Source organism: Arachis ipaensis, chromosome B01 (genome assembly GCF_000816755.2).
Source record: "Arachis ipaensis cultivar K30076 chromosome B01, Araip1.1, whole genome shotgun sequence".
In the NCBI taxonomy this organism is placed as follows: Eukaryota; Viridiplantae; Streptophyta; class Magnoliopsida; order Fabales; family Fabaceae; genus Arachis; species Arachis ipaensis.
This window is the reverse complement of record NC_029785.2, coordinates 111,497,923-111,518,471: the sequence shown is the minus strand read 5'-3', so window position 1 is coordinate 111,518,471 and position 20,549 is coordinate 111,497,923. Positions and strand designations below refer to the sequence as shown.

Genomic DNA, 20,549 nt, shown 5'->3' with positions numbered 1-20,549 from the left:
CACATACAAAATCAATCACAACACTTCATATAATAATAATAATAATAATAATAATAATAATAATAATAATAATAATAATAATAGTTCTTTATACAAGTAACTTATAAACATGTCATGTCATTACAATCACGACTCCTATCCCTATTTACAAAAACATAATAATAATAGCGAGGGAAATAATAACTAAACTAATACAACAATATCTCATAAGCAAAAGCGTAAAGATCTCTTCATAAGCTTCTTCTTCCATTTTCTGAAAAGATAAAGTTGTAGGAGAGTGAGAACCTAACCACACGGTCTCACCAGAGGAGTTTCAGAATTGTCATAAGAAGATACATAAAAGAAAGTTATTTTCAACCGTAGTGATCATAGCTCGTCTTATGAACCTTTTCAAAAATCCACAATTGATTACCAAAAATCTAGTTTCAAGTTTTTCTTATAAGACTTAAAAGTTACCTAATCTATATGAATGACCAACCCATTCCAAGCATAGATTTATTAAGTCTATGCTAAATCAACTTGATTTTTCATACTTTGCTAAATCTCAAACACAAATCAATCACGGCCTTCGACCCATCACATAATCAATCATGGCCTCCGGCCCAAGTAATTAGATCAACACTCAAATCATCATAATTCGAGCTAACTAGTCACAATCATAAGTAATGGAGTTTAAACACAATCAAGAGCAAGTACTGCAAGTATGGTAATTAGCAGTTAAACATAAATATTCACATAGGCAAACCAAATACAATATGCACATCCAAACAATGTCACATAGATGCACATGATGCATGCTTGTCCTACTAGACATGAGCTCACGTGTCGGTTATATTGCCAGACCTGACTCGTGGAAGCGGAATTACACAACTGTCCCCACTCTTAGGTTCTGTAAAAGCAAGTGGGATTCACCAACCATCCTTGTCCGGAATGTTCTTACCTATGTAAGCGGGATTCACCAAATTTTCCTTGCAATCTAATCAAACGACGAGTAAGCATCCTTACCGGATACCTCGAACAAGCGGGATTAACCAAACAGCCTTTGTTCGGATGTTATACATACCCAGGAGGAACCAGGAAGGGGATCCTAACCTTCTACCATATTTTTGGAGGCGATCTTACATTCTTAAGAGGAATAAAAAAGGGGATCCTTTCCTTCTACCATCTTACTAGGGTCACTCTAACATATACAATTGGGATATATTGTCCATGCACACTCTTAGGATATAGTGTAACACCCTAATTAGCCTAAGTTTTACCTCGCGTCGTAAAGCAAAGGTTAAACAAAGATTACGACAGTTCTAAGATCGTACATATGATATATGATATATAGAAAGAATAGTATAATCTAGAAGCCCAATGAAAGATATAGCTCAAAACAGGATTTCAAAAGCGCAAAACATTCTACCGAAGCTACTATCTTAAGGCACAAGAAACAGATAAGATATAACAAAAGATAAGTATATAATATCATAGGAAACTAGCCACGGCTCGCAGAGTTTAAGCCGGCTAGCCATATACAGATATATAGAACCAGATGGTAAAAAAAGCTTATACAAGTTTTGTTCTCTCAAATACAAGCCTCTAGGCAAAACAAAATACAAAAGTGAGAGACATTTACAAAATAAGCCAAAAGACTCAAAAAGATATCCGGATCCTCCGCTTCTGTCACCAACCAGACAACTCACCGAGGTGGGTTACGACTTGCATCTGAAAAACACAACAGAAATATGGTATGAGAACCGGAGGTTCTCAGTATGGTAACAGTTCCCAGTGATGTAGGATATAAGACCCCGGGACGCCAAAGGCAATCCTAGCTCCAAATCCATCACAAGATTCAAACTTAAGACATACTAAAACAGTAAAGCATGATTATATAAACCTTAACATAAATAAACCGGGTAATCTATCTTAGGGAATTTCTACTCTAATCAAACACCGCTGTCCCTACAGCCTTCACCAACCTATCCTCCATGCGATCCCATCGTCATCGCCTTCCGAACCTCCTCAATCCCAGTAGAAAACACAGATAATATACAATTCAATTAAAACACAAGTATTGGCATATAAGGCAATTAATTCAAATAGCAATTAGGCATGTTATATAAATAGGCAAGCCATTACAAGTAGACAAAGCATACAAACAGATAGAAAAATGCATATGATGAATGCCTGCCCTACTGGCTGTGATATCACATTGTCGGTTCAACCGCCAATCCGACACATCTCCATGGAGACGTCGCCCTTCAGAATCATTATATGGGAACCCCCGAGATATAGTGCTCTGATCACTATCCAGGGTTTTGCGCCTGTACGCTCTAATGATCCGAAGGGATGCGAGCGGGATACTATTGCCACCGACCTCGCATCTAAGTGCAAGCGGGACGAACCACCGCTCTTACGCTACCGCCGCTACCTCGATAGGCGAGATCCAACCACAGTCCCTGCCGGGCGCATAGCGTCTCATAGTCTCAATATCAAAATAATACATTAGTGGTTTTTAGAAAACATTTTCAGTGTGTCATGGATCCACCATCTCATTCCGAGTCCTCGACTTATCTCAACCACTGTCAATTCACATTTCCATTTTGAACTCATCAGTTCCTCGATTCTCATCTCATACATCAACCATTCATCACATACCATCAAACCATCCCCAATACACCCGAAACCTAGACCTCCATCTTCTAAATTTTCCAAATAATATCATCTAAATCCATTAAATTCTTTCCCATGTTTTAAATATTCAAAACTAGGCCCAAGAGTCCTAAAATGGTGTTAGAGAAGCTTACAACCTTGTTGGGAAGGTAGAATAGTTGAAAACAAAGAAAAATTTGAGAAACAAGGCGTGTGCGGCCGCACAGGGGTGTGCGCGCGCACGCTCTGGAGAGTTTTAAAATGTGTACGTACGCACAGGGGTGTGCGTACGCACAGGTGTCAAAGCTTACAAAACCCCAACAGACTGGCCTTTCCAACGTGTGCGTGTGCACAGGTATGTGTGGACGCACAGGTTGCAATTCATCCTTTGATATGCGCCTGCACAAGCTGTGCTAGCACTGCAAACAGAACGCATTTTCCTGCCTGTGTGTGCGCACAGGTGTGTGCGTCCGCACATATCAAAAATTTCGCAGGGTTGTGCGTGCGCACATATCAGAAATCCTGAAATTCTGCAACTTTGCAAAATTTCAAATTTTTAACACCAACTTTGAATGATCATAACTTCCTCTACAAAATTCCAAATTTTACAAACTTTATATCAATTTAAAGAGTTTTCAAAGATCTTTAATTCTAAATAAATTTCATCAAATTTTGAAAATCGAGACAAAAGTTATGATCAGACAAAGGTCACCAAAAATCCATTTTTACCCAACTTTCACATATACCCAAATCTACCAAATCCACAAGCCACATCCAACTAGATTAATATCAAAAGTCCATTTACAGCACACTTTACCCTCTTGGGTTACCATTCACCATTTTAACCACCAAACCTCAAGTATATAACTCTAAAATCAATCTTCCATCAACACATTCACCAATCATCACTTTATCTCTATAAACTCTCATTTTCAACCTCATTCATACATTACATTAATATCCATCAATATGCAATCATTCAAAATCATAAATCATCATATCTCAACATCATCATTTCTCAACATAGCAACATCAATCTAACATACAACATCAACCAACTATCATCAACAACCATATAAATCCAACTTCTCCTATAGGTCACTAGCCTAAGTGTCCATGAATATTATATACTACATAGAGGAAACCGAAACTATACCTTGGCCGATCCCCTATATGTCCAAAACTTAAAATTGAGCACCAAATGAGCTTTCAACCACAATCCAACCACCAATGCAACTCTAACAAGCACTAACAAGCTCCAAACTCACAATAATCAAGCTATATACATATAAATCACCACAAATCAACATAGGGTTTCCAATTGAACATAATGTCACAAGGGTTTAACATCTCTTATCTTTTCCAACAGCTTTGGTATCAAAAATCTAATGCTAAGCAAGGATTAGAGCAAACCTAAATATCCAAAATCACAAAAACTCATTTAACCCAAAGCCCTAATAAACCTGAAATTTAGAAGAGAGAAACTGAGAGGAATTCGAGTTTTCCTTACCAGTTTCTTATATGGGTCTTGTAGAGCTCTTCACAAGGAACACGTAGCCGCAAACGGTGCGGCGATCGGAGCTCTATAGCTCAAGATATGAGCTTGAGAAGAAGATGGTGAATAGTAACAACGGTGGAAAGCTCTCACCTCTCTCCTCACTTCAGCTGCTGTTGTGTTTATGTTATGAGGGTGAATGTGGCTGAAATGGGTTCATTTAAGTGTATTTATATGTTGGGCTTGGGCCCAACTTGGGCCCGGTCCAACCCGTTAGCGTTTTTAGTGCGTTTGTCCCAACTTCGGGACAAACCTTTAAAATTAACGCCCGGTTTTTCATTTCTAACTTTTTTCTAAGGTTTTTGACGGTTTTCATTTTTTCTCGTGCGGTACCGGGGAGACTCGAACCGGTTCAACCGGTTCAACTACCGGTTTGTGGTTTTCGCAGAAAACACATTTTCTGACTCAAAAAGACCCACTGAGTCCAAAAATTACCTTTAAATCCTCAAATTCTCGCTCTAACTTTTCAGAATCTAATGGGGGCAATACAATCACTTAATTAACCGGTTGATTAGTTGCGGTTCTTACAGGGGTGATAGAGTGGCTTACTTATGAAATTGTTCTGATGGATTCGTATAGCTCGATGCGATAAACACGTAGCCACAAACAGTGTAGCGATCGGAGCTCGGAGCGAGAAGTTATAGCAAATTAAGGTAGTTAACATTGAATATTAATCCGGAAATTTAAATATCTCTGACACCTTAACTATTTTTATCATATTATTTTCTTAACCAATTTTAGTTTGCTCTTATTAAATTTTCTAGTTTTTATTAGAACCCTAAATTTTGATTGTCTGACTAGAATAATCAATTGACTATTGTTACTTGATCTATTAATCCTCGTGGGATCGACCCTCACTCACCTGAGGTATTACTTGGTACGACCCGGGGCATTTGCCGGTTCAGTTGTGGTATTCTAATTCCACACCAAGTTTTTGGCGCCATTGCCGGAGATTAATTGTGATTAACAACTAACAGTTGATTGATTACCTAGATTAGACTTTTTCTTTGTTTAATTTTCTTATTTTATTTTTTTTCGAAATTTTTTATATAAAAAAATGAAATTAAAAAAAATAATATCTCTTTTTGTTCTTTTTCGTAGCTTTTTTGTTTACCACATGGTGCGTTTAATTCTGTTTGGTGTTTTGTGCTAAGGAAAATAATGGAGAGATATCATATAGGTTACTACTCACACCCAAGGAGTGATTCATATTATTGTGCTCCATGTTCCATCTATCAAGAACCACCATCTTCATATTCATAACAAGAACCATTCTCCTCTTTTTATTCATATCAAGAGTCACCATCTCCTTATTCATACGAAGAATCATCTTCTTTTTACTCATATCAAGAGCCACCATCTCTTTATTCATATAAAGAGCCATCAGCTCTTGAGCTTCTCATGAAAGGATGCATACATGATATGAGGATGAGTGTAAAAAATATAGAGAAACACGTGGAGTTGATTATCAAGCACCTGGACAAGATACAAGAAAATTCCTTCCCAAGAGATACAAAGCAAGATCCTATGAAAGAAAGTGAGGAAATCAATCAAAAGAGTTCATACTACAGTGAATTAGAGAACTCTTCACCCTCACACATGGAAGAAGAGGAAGATGCACAAACAAAGGAGGAAAATGCACAAACAAAGGAGGAAGCCATGCACACTGCATGCTTGCACATTCCAAAAATTCAGGAGAAAGCCATACAAGTCCCTTCAATTATATGCATGCAAGCTCTTGAGAAGAAAAATCTAAATGCACCGCCCATATTTGAATTGAAGCCTTCTCCCCCAATACTTGAATACACTTTCCTTGGTCCTAGTGAATTAGAGAGTTGTATAGGATTTACTTTTTGGTGGGTATCATTTTTCTCCTCATGTCCACTAAAGTCATTTCTCTTAACCAACTGGAAGAAGAGGAAGACATTCAAGAACCAACCGTCAAGCTAGTGACGTTAAAGAAGCGCTTATTGGGAGGTAACCCAATATTAGGTAATTTCTTTTCATTTATCTTTTTGCTTTGCTTCATATTGCATATGTATTTCATGGATCACGTTTGGTGTTGTTACATGAACATGATACTTTCATTTCACTGGGTACTTGGCCCAGACTTTCATTGATAATGTCACACTAAGTTTGGTGTTCTCACACTAAGTTTGGTGTTGCCACACTTCACCTATGCAAGATCCACTCCCTCCATGCCAATACATTAGCAACATGTTTATTTTACTTTATTTTATTTTTAATTTTGTTTGTTTGATTTGAATGATCTTCCGCCTTGCTTTCTTATATCCACTAGACATCATGATTATTCCAATTTCTATCACCACGGTTTTTCTTTGTTGCTTGAGGACAAGCAACCATTCTAAGTTTGGTATTGGAGGCTATGCTCTACATAGCTTAAAAGAGGATAAAGAAGAAGATGATGAAGAGAAAGGCAGAGAGAACTAAGGTTGTTTCCTTCCTTTTTAATTACATGCATGTGTGTTCTTCCTTTTAGATAAGCATAATATAATTTTGAATTGTAACATATTACCTTTACATCATGATTATCATCTTGAAATTTATGAGTCAAAACAATTAAGCATCATGATCATCAATAAACAGGGTAATTAAAGAAGAAGCTAGTATGAGCATATGAGTATTGGAAGGCTAGCATGACTATTTTTGCTCAAACACATTTGAATTTTGTTTGATTAAAATTTTTATTTAGAACACTATAAATCTTTAAAATTTTGAAAACCTTGAAGAAGCTTGTCAATTAATGATCAAGTAAAGAAAAAAAAAAAGAGAACAGAAAGGGGAAAATGAGAAAGCTGAAGGCTCTGAGTACCAATGACAACTCATTAGTCAAGTACTTTTGGTGTTTATGTATCAAGCAAAAAGCTTGAAAACAAAATACTTAGAGTCAAGGCTAGGCTTAAGTGAAAATCACCCCCTCAAAGCTCAAGGCTCTGAGCATCAATGATTAGAGAGTAAAGAAAAGAAACAAAAGCAAAGCTTAAAGAGTTCTCTAGTTATATGCTTGTGGTGCTTATGCATCAAGTGGTAATAATTGAAAACAAAGCATTTAGAGTCGAAGCTATAAAAACAAATAGTGCAAAGCAACCAAGAAACTAAAAAAAGAAACAAATAAAAAGCTTGTTTCTAGGAAGGAATATAAGAAAAGATTTCATAAAGTGAGCAAGATAAAATCATCAATCATTTGAAACTTTTTTGTGAGTGTTGCATGCATAGTAAACTAGCCAACCATGAACATTGAAATTGCTATTCTTCTCACCTTGGATTGTCACTTTATATTGCATGATTCTTTGTTTGCTTGAGGACAAGCAAAGTTTAAGTTTGGTGTTGTGATGCATGAGCATCTTTTCTATCTTTTTCTAGTGAATTTGTATTTTAATTTGTAAGTTTAATCAAGATTTAAATACTTTTTAGCCACTATGAATGCTACTTTGAGTTGTGTACAATTCTGTTTATTTCAGATAGCATTTGGATGGATTTGATGGAGTTTTATAGAAGAAGAGAAGAAAGTGAATGATGCTGTCAACCCTGACCTCCTTTCACTCCAATGGGAATAACTTGAGCTAAAAAGGTCTAATTGATGTGATTCTAGTGGCATTAGAAAGCTAACTTCCAGAGCTTTCCAATGAAGTATAATAGTGTATACTTCTTCTCCAACCTGTACGGCCATGTTGGCGCCTAACTTGGAGAATCCCAAGTTAGGCGCCGGAGGAAGACAAAAGCTCATAATACGTGCTGCCAAGGCAGCGCCTAACTTCGGATTTCCCAAGTTAGGCACCAGGAAGAACATAAGCATAATTCCATTTGCCCAAGGCAGCGCCTAACTTCACTTTCTTAAAGTTAGGCACCAGTTCAAAGAAAGCGTTGGTCCCCATTCATCCAATTGAAGCTGCACGAAGATTTTAATTAATTTTGATTAAATCTTTATTTTATTTTGAAATAGAAAAAGATATTATTTAGTTTTAAAAAATATATTTTACATTTATTAGGGTTAGATATAAAAGAAGAAGAGATCTTGACCTAGGCCACTCCGAATTTTCATTCGACACTTTCATACTTTTCTCTACTAGGGTTTATTTTCTCCATGAGGAACTAAGCCTCCATTGTTAAGGTTAGGAGCTCTATTTACTTTGATGGAATGATAATTATTTGTTCTTCTACTCTTGATTAATGTTTTGATTATTGTTTAAGAATTGGTTTCGTTCTTCATCCTAAGAATTAGTGATTATTGGAAAATAACTCTAAAATTTAACTTGAATTCTATTTGAATCTTGGAAAAGTTATATCATTAGAATTATATCTTGAAATTAATTCCTCACAAATATTTATTTATCTGGATTTAACGCGATATGTGACATATCATCGTCTTATTTTTGGGTATCTAGGGTTTGTGTGGCTCATAAACTAGAATTGAACTTAACCCTCTAATCGGAATCAAGTAACCAAGGGATTGGCAGTTGATGAAGGTTAGAGGAGACTAAAAAGGTCTAAGGAATTAGGGTTTAGTCCCATATAGTTTGCCATGAACATAATCTTTGCATGATCAAGGTAGTTAACATTAAATATTAATCCAGAAATTTAAATATCTCTGACACCTTAACTATTTTTCTCATATTATTTTCTTAACCAATTTTAGTTTGCTCTTATTAAATTTTATGTTTTTATGTTATTTGCTATTAAAACCCTAAATTTTGATTGTCTGACTAGAATAATCAACTGACTATTGTTGCTTGATCTATTAATCCTCGTGGAATCGACCCTCACTCACCTGAGGTATTACTTGGTACGACCCGGTGCACTTGCTGGTTCAGTTGTGGTATTCTAATTCCGCACCAGTCCATTAGGTCGTTAATTCTTGGCAACGGATATTTATTCTTCACAGTTACCTTATTCCGCTGCAGATAATCGACACACAGGCGTATATTTCCGTCTTTCTTCTTTACCAGTAACACTGGCACTCCCTACAGAGAAACTCTCATCCAAATAAACTATTTTATCAACAAATCTTTCAACTGAGCCTTCATCTCGGCCATTTCTAGGGGTTACATCTTATAAGGAGAACTCAAAATTGGACTAGCCCCCGACACCAATTCAATTGCGAACTCAACCTCTCGGTTAGGTAGAAATTCATCAATGTCATCTGGAAACACCTCTGGAAACTCACACACAACCGGAATCTACTCCAGTCGTTGATCATCACCCGAAACCCCCGCAGTTAATAGCATGATACTCTGGCATTCAGTCCCAGAACAATTCACATTCATAGATTTCAAATAATAATGATTTACCACGGTAGGCGCTTCTGACCCTTCCGGCATAAAGCATACTGATTTCTCAAAACAATCTAGAAAGACATGTTTTTTGGACAACCAATCTAGTCCTAAAATGAGATCAAAATCAGTCATCGGAAGACAAATTAGATCATGCACGAATTCACATTGTTGCACTCGAAACGGAACTTGTGGACATCCTAACGTAGTCACCATAGCCTCATGGGTAGCATTATACACCATTAAATCATAACCCAAGACCACTATTTTCAATCCTAACTCATCAGCCTTTTCAAATGCAATAAATGAATGTGTTGCTCCAGAATCAAACAATGCACTTAAAACTTTACCGGCTATTTCACAGTTACCTCTAATCAGTGTCTCAGATCCCTTAGCACCTGCTGCAGAAGTGATATAAACTCTCCCCGGTTGCTGTACCCTTCCGGTCTCATATTTCTTCTTCTCTGAACAATTCCCAGCCAGATGCCTGGGTTGTCCACAGAAATAGCATACTCCAGTTCCAAACTTGCACGGAACTCTTGGATGATACTTCCCACATTTCTGACAGCTCAAATCCTACTGTGGCTACTTTCTATACCTTTTTCCTTGATTAGTATTAGCATTCGGCCTTCTAAAGTTGCCCTGCCCCTGATTGTTTTGAGGGACAAAGCCGCCACGCTTGAAATTTCTGCCTCTTGGTGCGAAATTCTTCCCTGGAGTCCTCTGGAACGGCATCCTCATGCTTCCCTTCTCTGCTGCCGCCTTCCTCACACACTCCTCAGCCACCCTACTCTTATTCACGAGTTCAGAAAACACCCTAATCTTCATAGGTGCAACGAAGCTCAGAATATCGCTCCGAAGGCCTGCCTCATATACATTTCCATTCAGCAAAATCCTCAGGAGCTCCTTGACAAATTCGAAAAAAGTGGCACAACTCCTCAAACTTTCTAGTATACTCAGTAACAGTCATCTGGCCTTGTTTCAGCTGAAGTAGTTCAAGTTCTTTAGCATTCCTGATTGAACTAGGAAAGTATTTCTTGTAGAACTCTATTCGGAATAATTTTCAAGAAATCACGACACCATCTGGCTGCAGGATTCTCTGTGTTCCCTGCCACTAGTGCTTGACCTCGCCTTGTAGTTGATAGGTTCCAAACTCAACCCACTGCTCCTCAGGAACCTATTAAGCCTGTAGTGCTTGCTCTATAGACTGAATCCAGTTATCCGCATCGGTGGGATTTGAGGTTCCCCTGAAGGTCGGAGGATGAACCTTCAAGAAAGAGGAAAGCGTCATTGGACCCTCTTCGCCGTTATTTTTCCCGTGGTTACCATTATTTATTTGATTATGCAATGCCTCGGCTATCGCCTACATAGCCGCAGCTAGGTTTCCTAGGGCAGCCATGAAATCTACTAGGTCATTCCCTGTCGGGTCAAGATTAGCATTGCCTATTCTACATCTGCCTCGCCATTGACCGCGTCTGCGAGTCGACATCTGGTTTCTATACACACCAAACAAGTGATATCAAGTTGATTAGTCTTAACATCGCAAGTCTAGTGCTTTAAGTCCCAAATGCATGCTCATGAATGTTTATGCCACATATATCAGTTAGATATCCTAAATAGCACATAAACACATACACAGAGAACACACAGAAGCATAGTCAGTCCATCCCTCAGGCTCTACAGGAACGAACTGCTCTGATACCATAATGTAACAACCTACCACACAGAGCTTTACGCTTAAGCCATAAAACAGAGGTGGTGTGGTATTACGGCCTAAGAAATAAAACATATACATATAGTAGTAGAAAGAATATAATAACTAGGAGCCTTAAAAAAATAGGTGAAACAAAATTCGCAAAATAAAAAGCACAACGCTCAGGAAACGAGGTTACTTGCGTGGTAAGAAACCTAAGGATAATAGTTTTAAATAAACAGAAAGTGAGATTAGAGACTCAAGGATACAGAATAACTAGCTCCTAACTCAGCCTGCGAAGCCAAGGCTGGCCAGAGAATATTTACATACATATATACTTCTCCCATCAACCCAAAATACAAAGAAAAAACCTTAACTCTCCTTAAACCTCTAAGAGGAACAAAATAAACAAGTTTCTTGGAGAGAAAGCTAAGTACATATATACATAAACTGAATAACAAAAGAACCCAGGGACCACTCCGCTTCAGAAGTCCAGACGCCTAGCAAGGTGCCTCTCGACCTGCATCTGAAAACAACAACAGAGTATGGGGTGAGAACCAGAGGTTCTCAGTCAGCATGGTAAAGATGCCACGCATATAATATATAAGGTCCTGGGAATGCCAGAGGCAGTCCTAGAACGCCGACACTCAGATTATAAAGCTTAAAATACTAAACAGAAACCATAAAAAGGGGTAGGTATCTAGGGAATTCCAAACTCAACTTAAAACTAACTTAAACACTAGACTTGTCCACCTTTCTTCCGCTCATCCATCACCAAAGATTTAGCAAAGACAGACAAACAGACAATTTCAAGCACAAGTAGAAGGCAGATAGTGCAAGTAGCAAATATAACAATTAGCATAATATATATTCAGTTAGGCATTCCCAAATATGCATAGCAGATAAAACAAACAGAATACTCATGATGTATGCCTGTCCTATGGCTGATGAGGCTCATCTGTCGGTTATCCAGCCAACCCGACAAGTCTGAAACCCTTGGACTGTCCCTCGTTGTGCATCCCCATGAGTCTATGTATAGCTTTTTCTCATTCATACATAATTCGTACATTCATACATTCATATATAACTTACTCAATGGGGGATATCCATTCCCAGAAATTTATACGTGCCCAGTCACCCTTACGACGTAGGGTCAACAGAGTCTTGAGTCTCAACCTGGAACACGTGGTGGTAAGCCGCAGTTCTGTACCCAGAGAAACTCGTATCTCAAATAACATTAAATTCATAAGCCATATAAGTATTCATAATCATTCATATTCATTCCATAATCATTTAACATAGCCAGGTCATCATCAACTCCTCATACATTCACATCATTCTCATATGATTCATCATATTTACCCCTTTACTTCACCCCCAAGTTACCTCAATTTCTTAACTCCATCTCATTACTAAGCTCCCTAATCATGTTTAGAACTAACGATATGAAAATAGAGGTTTAGGAAGTCAAAATTGAGTTTTAAAACACAAAACACCTTTGCTGAAAACAGGGGAGTCACGCGTACGCATGGGCGTGCAAAATGAATTATATGCATATGCATCCTTTATATACGCCTACGCATAGGCGCATAACAGAAGCACACCAATGCGCATAGGAGTTTTGCGTACGCAAGCACCCTATGTCATGCGTACGCGTGGACATGCATCGTGGCCCATTACGCGTATGCATATGCTTTTTCACGTACGCTTGGGGAGGAGACAGTGGCAATAGTCCGCAAATAGAGTGTACGCATGCACAAAATGCCCATGCCACACATACTGATGGGGGAAAAATTGTCGGTAAATAATTTCACAAAAATAATCGCGTTGCAAGTATAGATCTAAACTGACAATTAAACGTCAATCAAATTTAATTTGTTTGTCAATAAAGCAAACCCAATAAAAATAAACCGAAGTATTTAAACCTCGGATCGTCTCTCAAGGAATTGCAGGGAAGTGTACTTATAATTGATTATGAGATTGTATCTTTTTGTTGAAATAAGGAACAAGAAAGTAAAATAACAAGGAAATAAAATAACAACTAAGAAAAATACTAGCAAGGATTGATAATTGGAATTCCTATCCCCATTATCATAGTCAATTGTGATGGTAATTACCTTTTACTTTCACTTAGTTAACCTCTAACAATAAAGGAAAGTCAAGTGAGTAAAGTTAACTTAAGTTCACAAGTCCTAATCAAAGACTAGATTTAGTGAAGCTTAAGCTAACTAGCAAGTCTCAATCACCAATCAATAAAAGACCTTTGATAATTCAAGAGTCTCCGAATAATCAATCCAAGTTAAGAATATAAAAAGCTAACTTAAAATCTAACCAAACATTTTATCAAACACTTGGTGGGCACAAAATAAAAACATAGAAAATTAACAAGGAATAATAAAACCTAAACTAACAATTGCGAGCATTCAATAAAACAAACGAAGAAAGGAGCAATAAATATGAAATACCTCAAATTGCATTAAAAGGGAAATCAAATCTAACATGAGAATTCATAGACTAAATGGGGAAAATAAAGTAATCAACAAGGGAAGTAAATAAACTAGAATGCTAGAACAAATAAAAGTAGAAGAGAAACTAAATTAAACTACGATAGAAATCTGGAATTGAGAAGAACTAAAAGAAACCCTAAAACCTAGAGAGAGGAGAGAGCCTCTCTTTCTAGAAAACTACATCTAAAACCTAAAATTATGTGAATGAATGTTGTATGATTGATTCCCCCCACTCTACAGCCTCTATTCTGTATTTTCGGGCTTGGAACTGGGCCAAAAGGAGCCCAAAAATCACCCCCAGCGTCTTCTGTGTAATCCAGCACGTGACGCTTTATCACGCGTACGCGTCACTCACGCGTACGCATTGCTTGGCAAAAATCCTGGTCACGCGTACGCGTGGCTTACGCGTATGCGTCGCTTGTCTTCTGTGCCAGTCACGCGTACGCATCGTCCACGCGTACGCGTTGCTGCCAGCTTCTCAAAACATCATTTTCTTGCGTTCCTTCCACTTTTGCATGCTTCCTTTCCGTCTTCTAAGCCATTCCTGCCCTATAAACCCTAAAAACACTTAGCAAACACATCACGACATCGAATGGTTATAAGAGAGAATTAAAATTAGCAAATTTAAGGCCAAAGAAGCATGTTTTCAATCAAAGCACATAATTAAGAAGGAAAATGTGAAACATACAAATTATATGCATAAGTGTGAGAATAATTGATAAAATCTACTAAATAAAGCACAAGATAAACCCTGAAAATGGGGTTTATCAATCTCCACACACTTAAACATTAGCATGTCCTCATGCTAAGCTCAAGAGAACTAAAAGAGTGAAGAGAAATGATAGGATTTATGAAATACAACCTATCTATATGAATGTAACTAAATGTAAAATGCTATTGCCTACTTGGTTAAAAGTAAATAATTCTTCCAAGAACAAATATAAACTAGATTCCACTAAATCAAATCTCAAAAATAAAGTACAAGTAGACTTGCAAGAAGAAAACTCGTGAAACCTGGGAACAAAGAATCGAGCATCGAACCCTCATTGGAAGTTACACACTCTAATCACTCAAGTGTTTAAGGGTCGATTCTCTCGGTTCTCTACTAATTTTGCTTTCTAAAGCTTGCTCTTCTTCTATCAATCAACAAAAAATTAACGCACAAATATACATATCAAGAGGTCTTTTCAATGGTTGTAATAGGGTTAGGGTCAAGGTAGGAGTGTATTTGGTTAAGTGGACTAAAATCTGAATCTTTGATTAACCCAAACTTACCACCTAACCTAAGACAATCCATGTAATCAATATACAAAGTCTAACTACCCATTAACTATGTTTACCACATATTCATGCATCCCAAATTGAGTACAACTCATATGCATTGCTACCAACATTTACTTTGGGGCATTTTGTCCCCTTTTATTAATTGTTTTTTTTTCACAATTTTTTTTCTTTTCTTTTTCTCTTTATTTTTTTTTCTATTTTTTTCTTTTCTTTTGTCTTTCTCAATGTACATGATTAAGGTATTGAGTGCAAGAATATATGTTCAACATTTTTTCACATTTTCACAATAAAAAAAATCCAACATACTCAATTCCCAAACCAAACATTTCCAAACCCACTTTTCCCACACTTAATTCATGAGTACTCTCACTAGTCTAAGCTAAACAAGGATTCAAATTTAGGACATTATTGTTTTACGCTTTAGAGTTAATGATGAGCTAAAGTAAAGAACAAAGGGGTAAAATAGGCTCAACATTGGTTTGCAAAGGTTAATGAAAGGGTAAGGCCATATGGGTATGTAAGCTCAGTGAAACAAAGGCCTCAATCATATAAGTGCATGCATACATCAACCAATGGAAATTAGATTTAGTGAAGCTTAAGCTAACTAGCAAGTCTCAATCACCAATCAATAAAAGACCTTTGATAATTCAAGAGTCTCCGAATAATCAATCCAAGTTAAGAATATAAAAAGCTAACTTAAAATCTAACCAAACATTTTATCAAACACTTGGTGGGCACAAAATAAAAACATAGAAAATTAACAAGGAATAATAAAACCTAAACTAACAATTGCGAGCATTCAATAAAACAAACGAAGAAAGGAGCAATAAATATGAAATACCTCAAATTGCATTAAAAGGGAAATCAAATCTAACATGAGAATTCATAGACTAAATGGGGAAAATAAAGTAATCAACAAGGGAAGTAAATAAACTAGAATGCTAGAACAAATAAAAGTAGAAGAGAAACTAAATTAAACTACGATAGAAATCTGGAATTGAGAAGAACTAAAAGAAACCCTAAAACCTAGAGAGAGGAGAGAGCCTCTCTTTCTAGAAAACTACATCTAAAACCTAAAATTATGTGAATGAATGTTGTATGATTGATTCCCCCCACTCTACAGCCTCTATTCTGTATTTTCGGGCTTGGAACTGGGCCAAAAGGAGCCCAAAAATCACCCCCAGCGTCTTCTGTGTAATCCAGCACGTGACGCTTTATCACGCGTACGCGTCACTCACGCGTACGCATTGCTTGGCAAAAATCCTGGTCACGCGTACGCGTGGCTTACGCGTATGCGTCGCTTGTCTTCTGTGCCAGTCACGCGTACGCATCGTCCACGCGTACGCGTTGCTGCCAGCTTCTCAAAACATCATTTTCTTGCGTTCCTTCCACTTTTGCATGCTTCCTTTCCGTCTTCTAAGCCATTCCTGCCCTATAAACCCTAAAAACACTTAGCAAACACATCACGACATCGAATGGTTATAAGAGAGAATTAAAATTAGCAAATTTAAGGCCAAAGAAGCATGTTTTCAATCAAAGCACATAATTAAGAAGGAAAATGTGAAACATACAAATTATATGCATAAGTGTGAGAATAATTGATAAAATCTACTAAATAAAGCACAAGATAAACCCTGAAAATGGGGTTTATCAATCTCCACACACTTAAACATTAGCATGTCCTCATGCTAAGCTCAAGAGAACTAAAAGAGTGAAGAGAAATGATAGGATTTATGAAATACAACCTATCTATATGAATGTAACTAAATGTAAAATGCTATTGCCTACTTGGTTAAAAGTAAATAATTCTTCCAAGAACAAATATAAACTAGATTCCACTAAATCAAATCTCAAAAATAAAGTACAAGTAGACTTGCAAGAAGAAAACTCGTGAAAGCCGGGATCAAAGAATCGAGCATCGAACCCTCATTGGAAGTTACACACTCTAATCACTCAAGTGTTTAAGGGTCGATTCTCTCGGTTCTCTACTAATTGAATATGCACAAAATCAAACAAACATGCAATCAAACATGCAAATGCAACAACTAACAAATTAAACATTGGTGTCGAGAAAGGAAGTAACTAACCCACGGAAGTTGGTATCAACCTCCCCACACTTAAAGATTGCACCGTCCTTGGTGCATGCTAAGATATGCAAGTGGGCAGGTGGCTATACTGATACTTTTCTCCAAAGATTGTACAGATGGACTTGCCTGTTGCCCTATTGAGAAGCTTTTCCTTTCCCTTCTCGGTGGCCATCCTGAAAGAAGAGAAAAAAGGAAGAAAAGTAACCCAGAAATAAAGATAAGAAAGCAAATAAAATATATGTGGGCCATTGCCAATTAATAAGGTTCTCAACTACATGGTAGCTACAACATGCAAGTGAAAAAATAATGTAAGAAAATGGCATATCAATAGTGCAAAAATTGCAATAATGGGGAGAGAGTGTGGATAATGAAAGACAGTGTAGGTGCATATCAATGTAAATGGACTATAAGTGTCATAGAAGATTAGCATTGACTTAAATAATATCACCCAATCAGAATAAAACAAGTCACTAGGCACCAAAACAATGCATGAAATATGCAATAGTTGAGTAAGAGAATTGAACACCAAAGAAAAAATAGCAAATTTAGAAAAGAACATAAAAAATGCACAAATTTAAAATGTGATGAATGAAAGTATGCAAATGCAATAAGGAAAATAGAGTGAAAGAGAATAGGGATGAGAAGTTAAAGAAATGAAGAAGAAGAAAGTAAGAAAGGAGGAAGAAAGAGGGAGAAAAGAGAGAAGAAAGAAGTAAGAAATGAAAAACAGAACGCGACGCGCGCGCATGCATCACGCGTGCGCGTGAAAACGGAAACAGCCATGCGATGCATAAGCATCGCCCACGCGTACGCGTGGATGGCCAAAAATGAACACTAACGCGTGAGCGTCGGTCACGCGTACGCGTGACTACTCGCGCGACCCCAGCACCATGGCCGCACAACTCTCTGTTCAATTCACTCTTTATGCCGATTTTCATGCCCACGCATACGCGTCGCTGACGCTTACGCGTGGGTTGAAAAATTTGCAGGGGACGCGTACGCGTGAGGTGGCTTGTGTGCCACGCACCCCTCCCGTGCGTCTTGACGAACAGATTTCTGCCGGTAAAGAATTTTATAAAAATAATCACGTTGTAAGTATAGTTTCTAAAGTAACAAAGAATCCTTTCATACAAAAACTTTGGTTGTCACAAGTAACAAACCGAATAAAATTTATAACCGAAGTATTTAAACCTCGGGTCGTCTCTCAAGGAATTGCAAGGAAGTATGATTTATTATTGGTTATGGAAAAGTATCTTTTTGGGGTTTTTGAAATAAGGAACAAGGAAATAAATTGGCAAGGAAATTAAATTAATAACTAGAAAAACTCTTGGCAAGGTATGAGAATTGGAAATCCCATCCTAGTTATCCTTATCAGGTGTGATGAGAATTGTTATTGCTCCTACTTAGTTAACCCTTACTAAATAAAGGAAAGTCAAGTGGACTAATCAATTTGATTCTACAATTAACTTAAAGTTTCCACCAAACTTAAGACAATCCATGTAATTACAATGCAAAATCTAACTGCCCATTAACTATGTTTACCACATATTCATGCATCCCAACTTTAGTACAACTCATATGCATTGCTACCAACATTTACTTTGGGGCATTTTGTCTCCTTTTTGTTATTTTCTCTTTTTCTTTTCTTTTCTTTTCTTTTTTTCTTCTTTTTTTTCTTTCTTTATATATATGCCTATATTTTTTTTCTTTTTTCTTTTTTTTTGCATATGATTAAATTATTGAATGCAATAATATGTGCTCAACTATTGTTTTGCACATTTTCACGGGCATATACAACACCCAATTCTGAAACTAAATGTTTCCAAACCTAACTTCCCCACACTTAAATCATGAACACTCTCACTAGTCTAAGCTAACCAAGGATTCAAATTAAGGACATTATTGTTTTCTGCTTAGAGTTAGTGATGTGCTAAAGTAAAGAATAAAAGGGGTAAAATAGGCTCAAATTGGTTTGCAAAGGATAATGAAAGGTTAAGAACATATGGGTATGTAAGCTCAGTGAAACAAAGGCCTCAATCATATAAGTGCATGCATACATCAAACCATGGAAATATAGAATTAAGCAAGACAAAGATCACAATTTTAGAGAGAAAAACACACACCAAAGATAAAATATTGGTTGATAAAATGCAACCAATTCAAATAAGCTCAAAAATCTCACAGGTTTTGTGTGTTTGAGCTCTAAACCATGTTCCAGTATAATATTTCTTCAAACAAGTTCAATAAAAATTTTAATTCAAATTAGTGAAATGTTATAAAAGGTTTATTGAAAAAGAAAATATTACTTTAACCAAGTAGTGGTAAAATATGCACAAAATCAAAAATATATGCAATCAATCATGCAAATGCAACAATGAACTAACAAAGAAAATAAAACATTGGTGTTGAAAAGAAAATAACTAACCCACGGAAGTCGGTATCGACCTCCCCACACTTAAAGATTGCACCGTCCTCGGTGCATGCTGAGATGTGCAAGTGGACGGGTGGTTTAAACTGGCGCTTTTCTCCAAAGATTGTGCAGATGGACTTGTCTGTCTCCCCATGTAAACGTCTTCCGGTTCCCTTCCTGGTGGTCCTCAAGTCCTAGTCAACTCCTATGGAAAGACTAGCTTTAGAGGGATCCAAATCAATCAGCAATTTCTAATTGTCAATCAACTGCTGAGTTGGATAACTCAAGTGTCACCAATTACTCCACCAAAGCCAAAAGGGAAAAAAACTAAATTATTTATACCATAAATAGAAGAAAACAATCATAAATCTGAAATACCTCAATTTATATTAAATAAGAAAATCAATTCTAATCATGGAGTTCATAAATCAAATTGGGAAAATAAACAATTAAAGTAATAGATTAAATAAAAGTAGAAGAGAAACTAAATTAAAGGAACATTGAACCTGAAATAAAAAAGAAGTAAACCTAACCTTTAAGAGAAATCTTAATCCTAAATCCTAAGAGAGAGGAGAGAGACTCTCTCTCTAGAAACTACATTTAAAACCTAAAATTGTGAATTATGAAAGTTGTTGAATGAATGAATGCATTCCCCCACTTTATAGCCTCTAATCTGTGTTTTCTGGGCCGAAAACTGGGTCAAAAATAGCCCATAAATTGCCCCCAGTGATTTCTGATACGTCCAGCACACGGCAAAGTCACACATGAGCGTCGTCCACGCGTGGGCGTGGATGGAATTTTTTCCAGGTCACACGTGCGCATGATCCACGCGTGCGCATCGCCTATCTTTAGAGCAGCTATGGCAAAATATATATCATTGTGAAGCCCCGGATGTTAGCTTTCCAACGCAACTAGAACCATGTCATTTGGACCTCTGTAGCTCAAGTTATGATCGATTTAGTTCGAAGAGGTCAGGCTGGACAGCTCAGCAATTCTTTTAGTTTCTTGTATTCCTTCCACTTTTGCATGCTTCCTTTCCATCCTCTAAGCCATTCCTGCCCTATAAACCTTGAAATCACTAACAC

The 20,549-nt window shown here is 37.1% G+C and overlaps 1 protein-coding gene across 1 annotated transcript; it reads right to left on the bottom strand.

The window, feature by feature from the left end:
- LOC107610731 lies at window positions 9,391-10,311 on the bottom strand. Its single transcript, XM_016312738.1, has 2 exons — window positions 10,082-10,311; window positions 9,391-9,970 (listed from the first exon to the last, which is right to left on the bottom strand). Exons 1-2 carry the CDS (start codon window positions 10,309-10,311, stop codon window positions 9,391-9,393), a joined length of 810 nt encoding a protein of 269 aa, XP_016168224.1.

Excerpts from the sequence above, each read along its gene's own strand:
- LOC107610731 (XM_016312738.1), bottom strand. The coding sequence starts at position 10,311 with ATGAAGATTAGGGTGTTTTCTGAACTCGTGAATAAGAGTAGGGTGGCT. Across the intron at positions 9,971-10,081 it reads AATACTAATCAAGGAAAAAG|GCATCTGGCTGGGAATTGTT; the intron begins GTATAGAAAGTA and ends TGGACAACCCAG.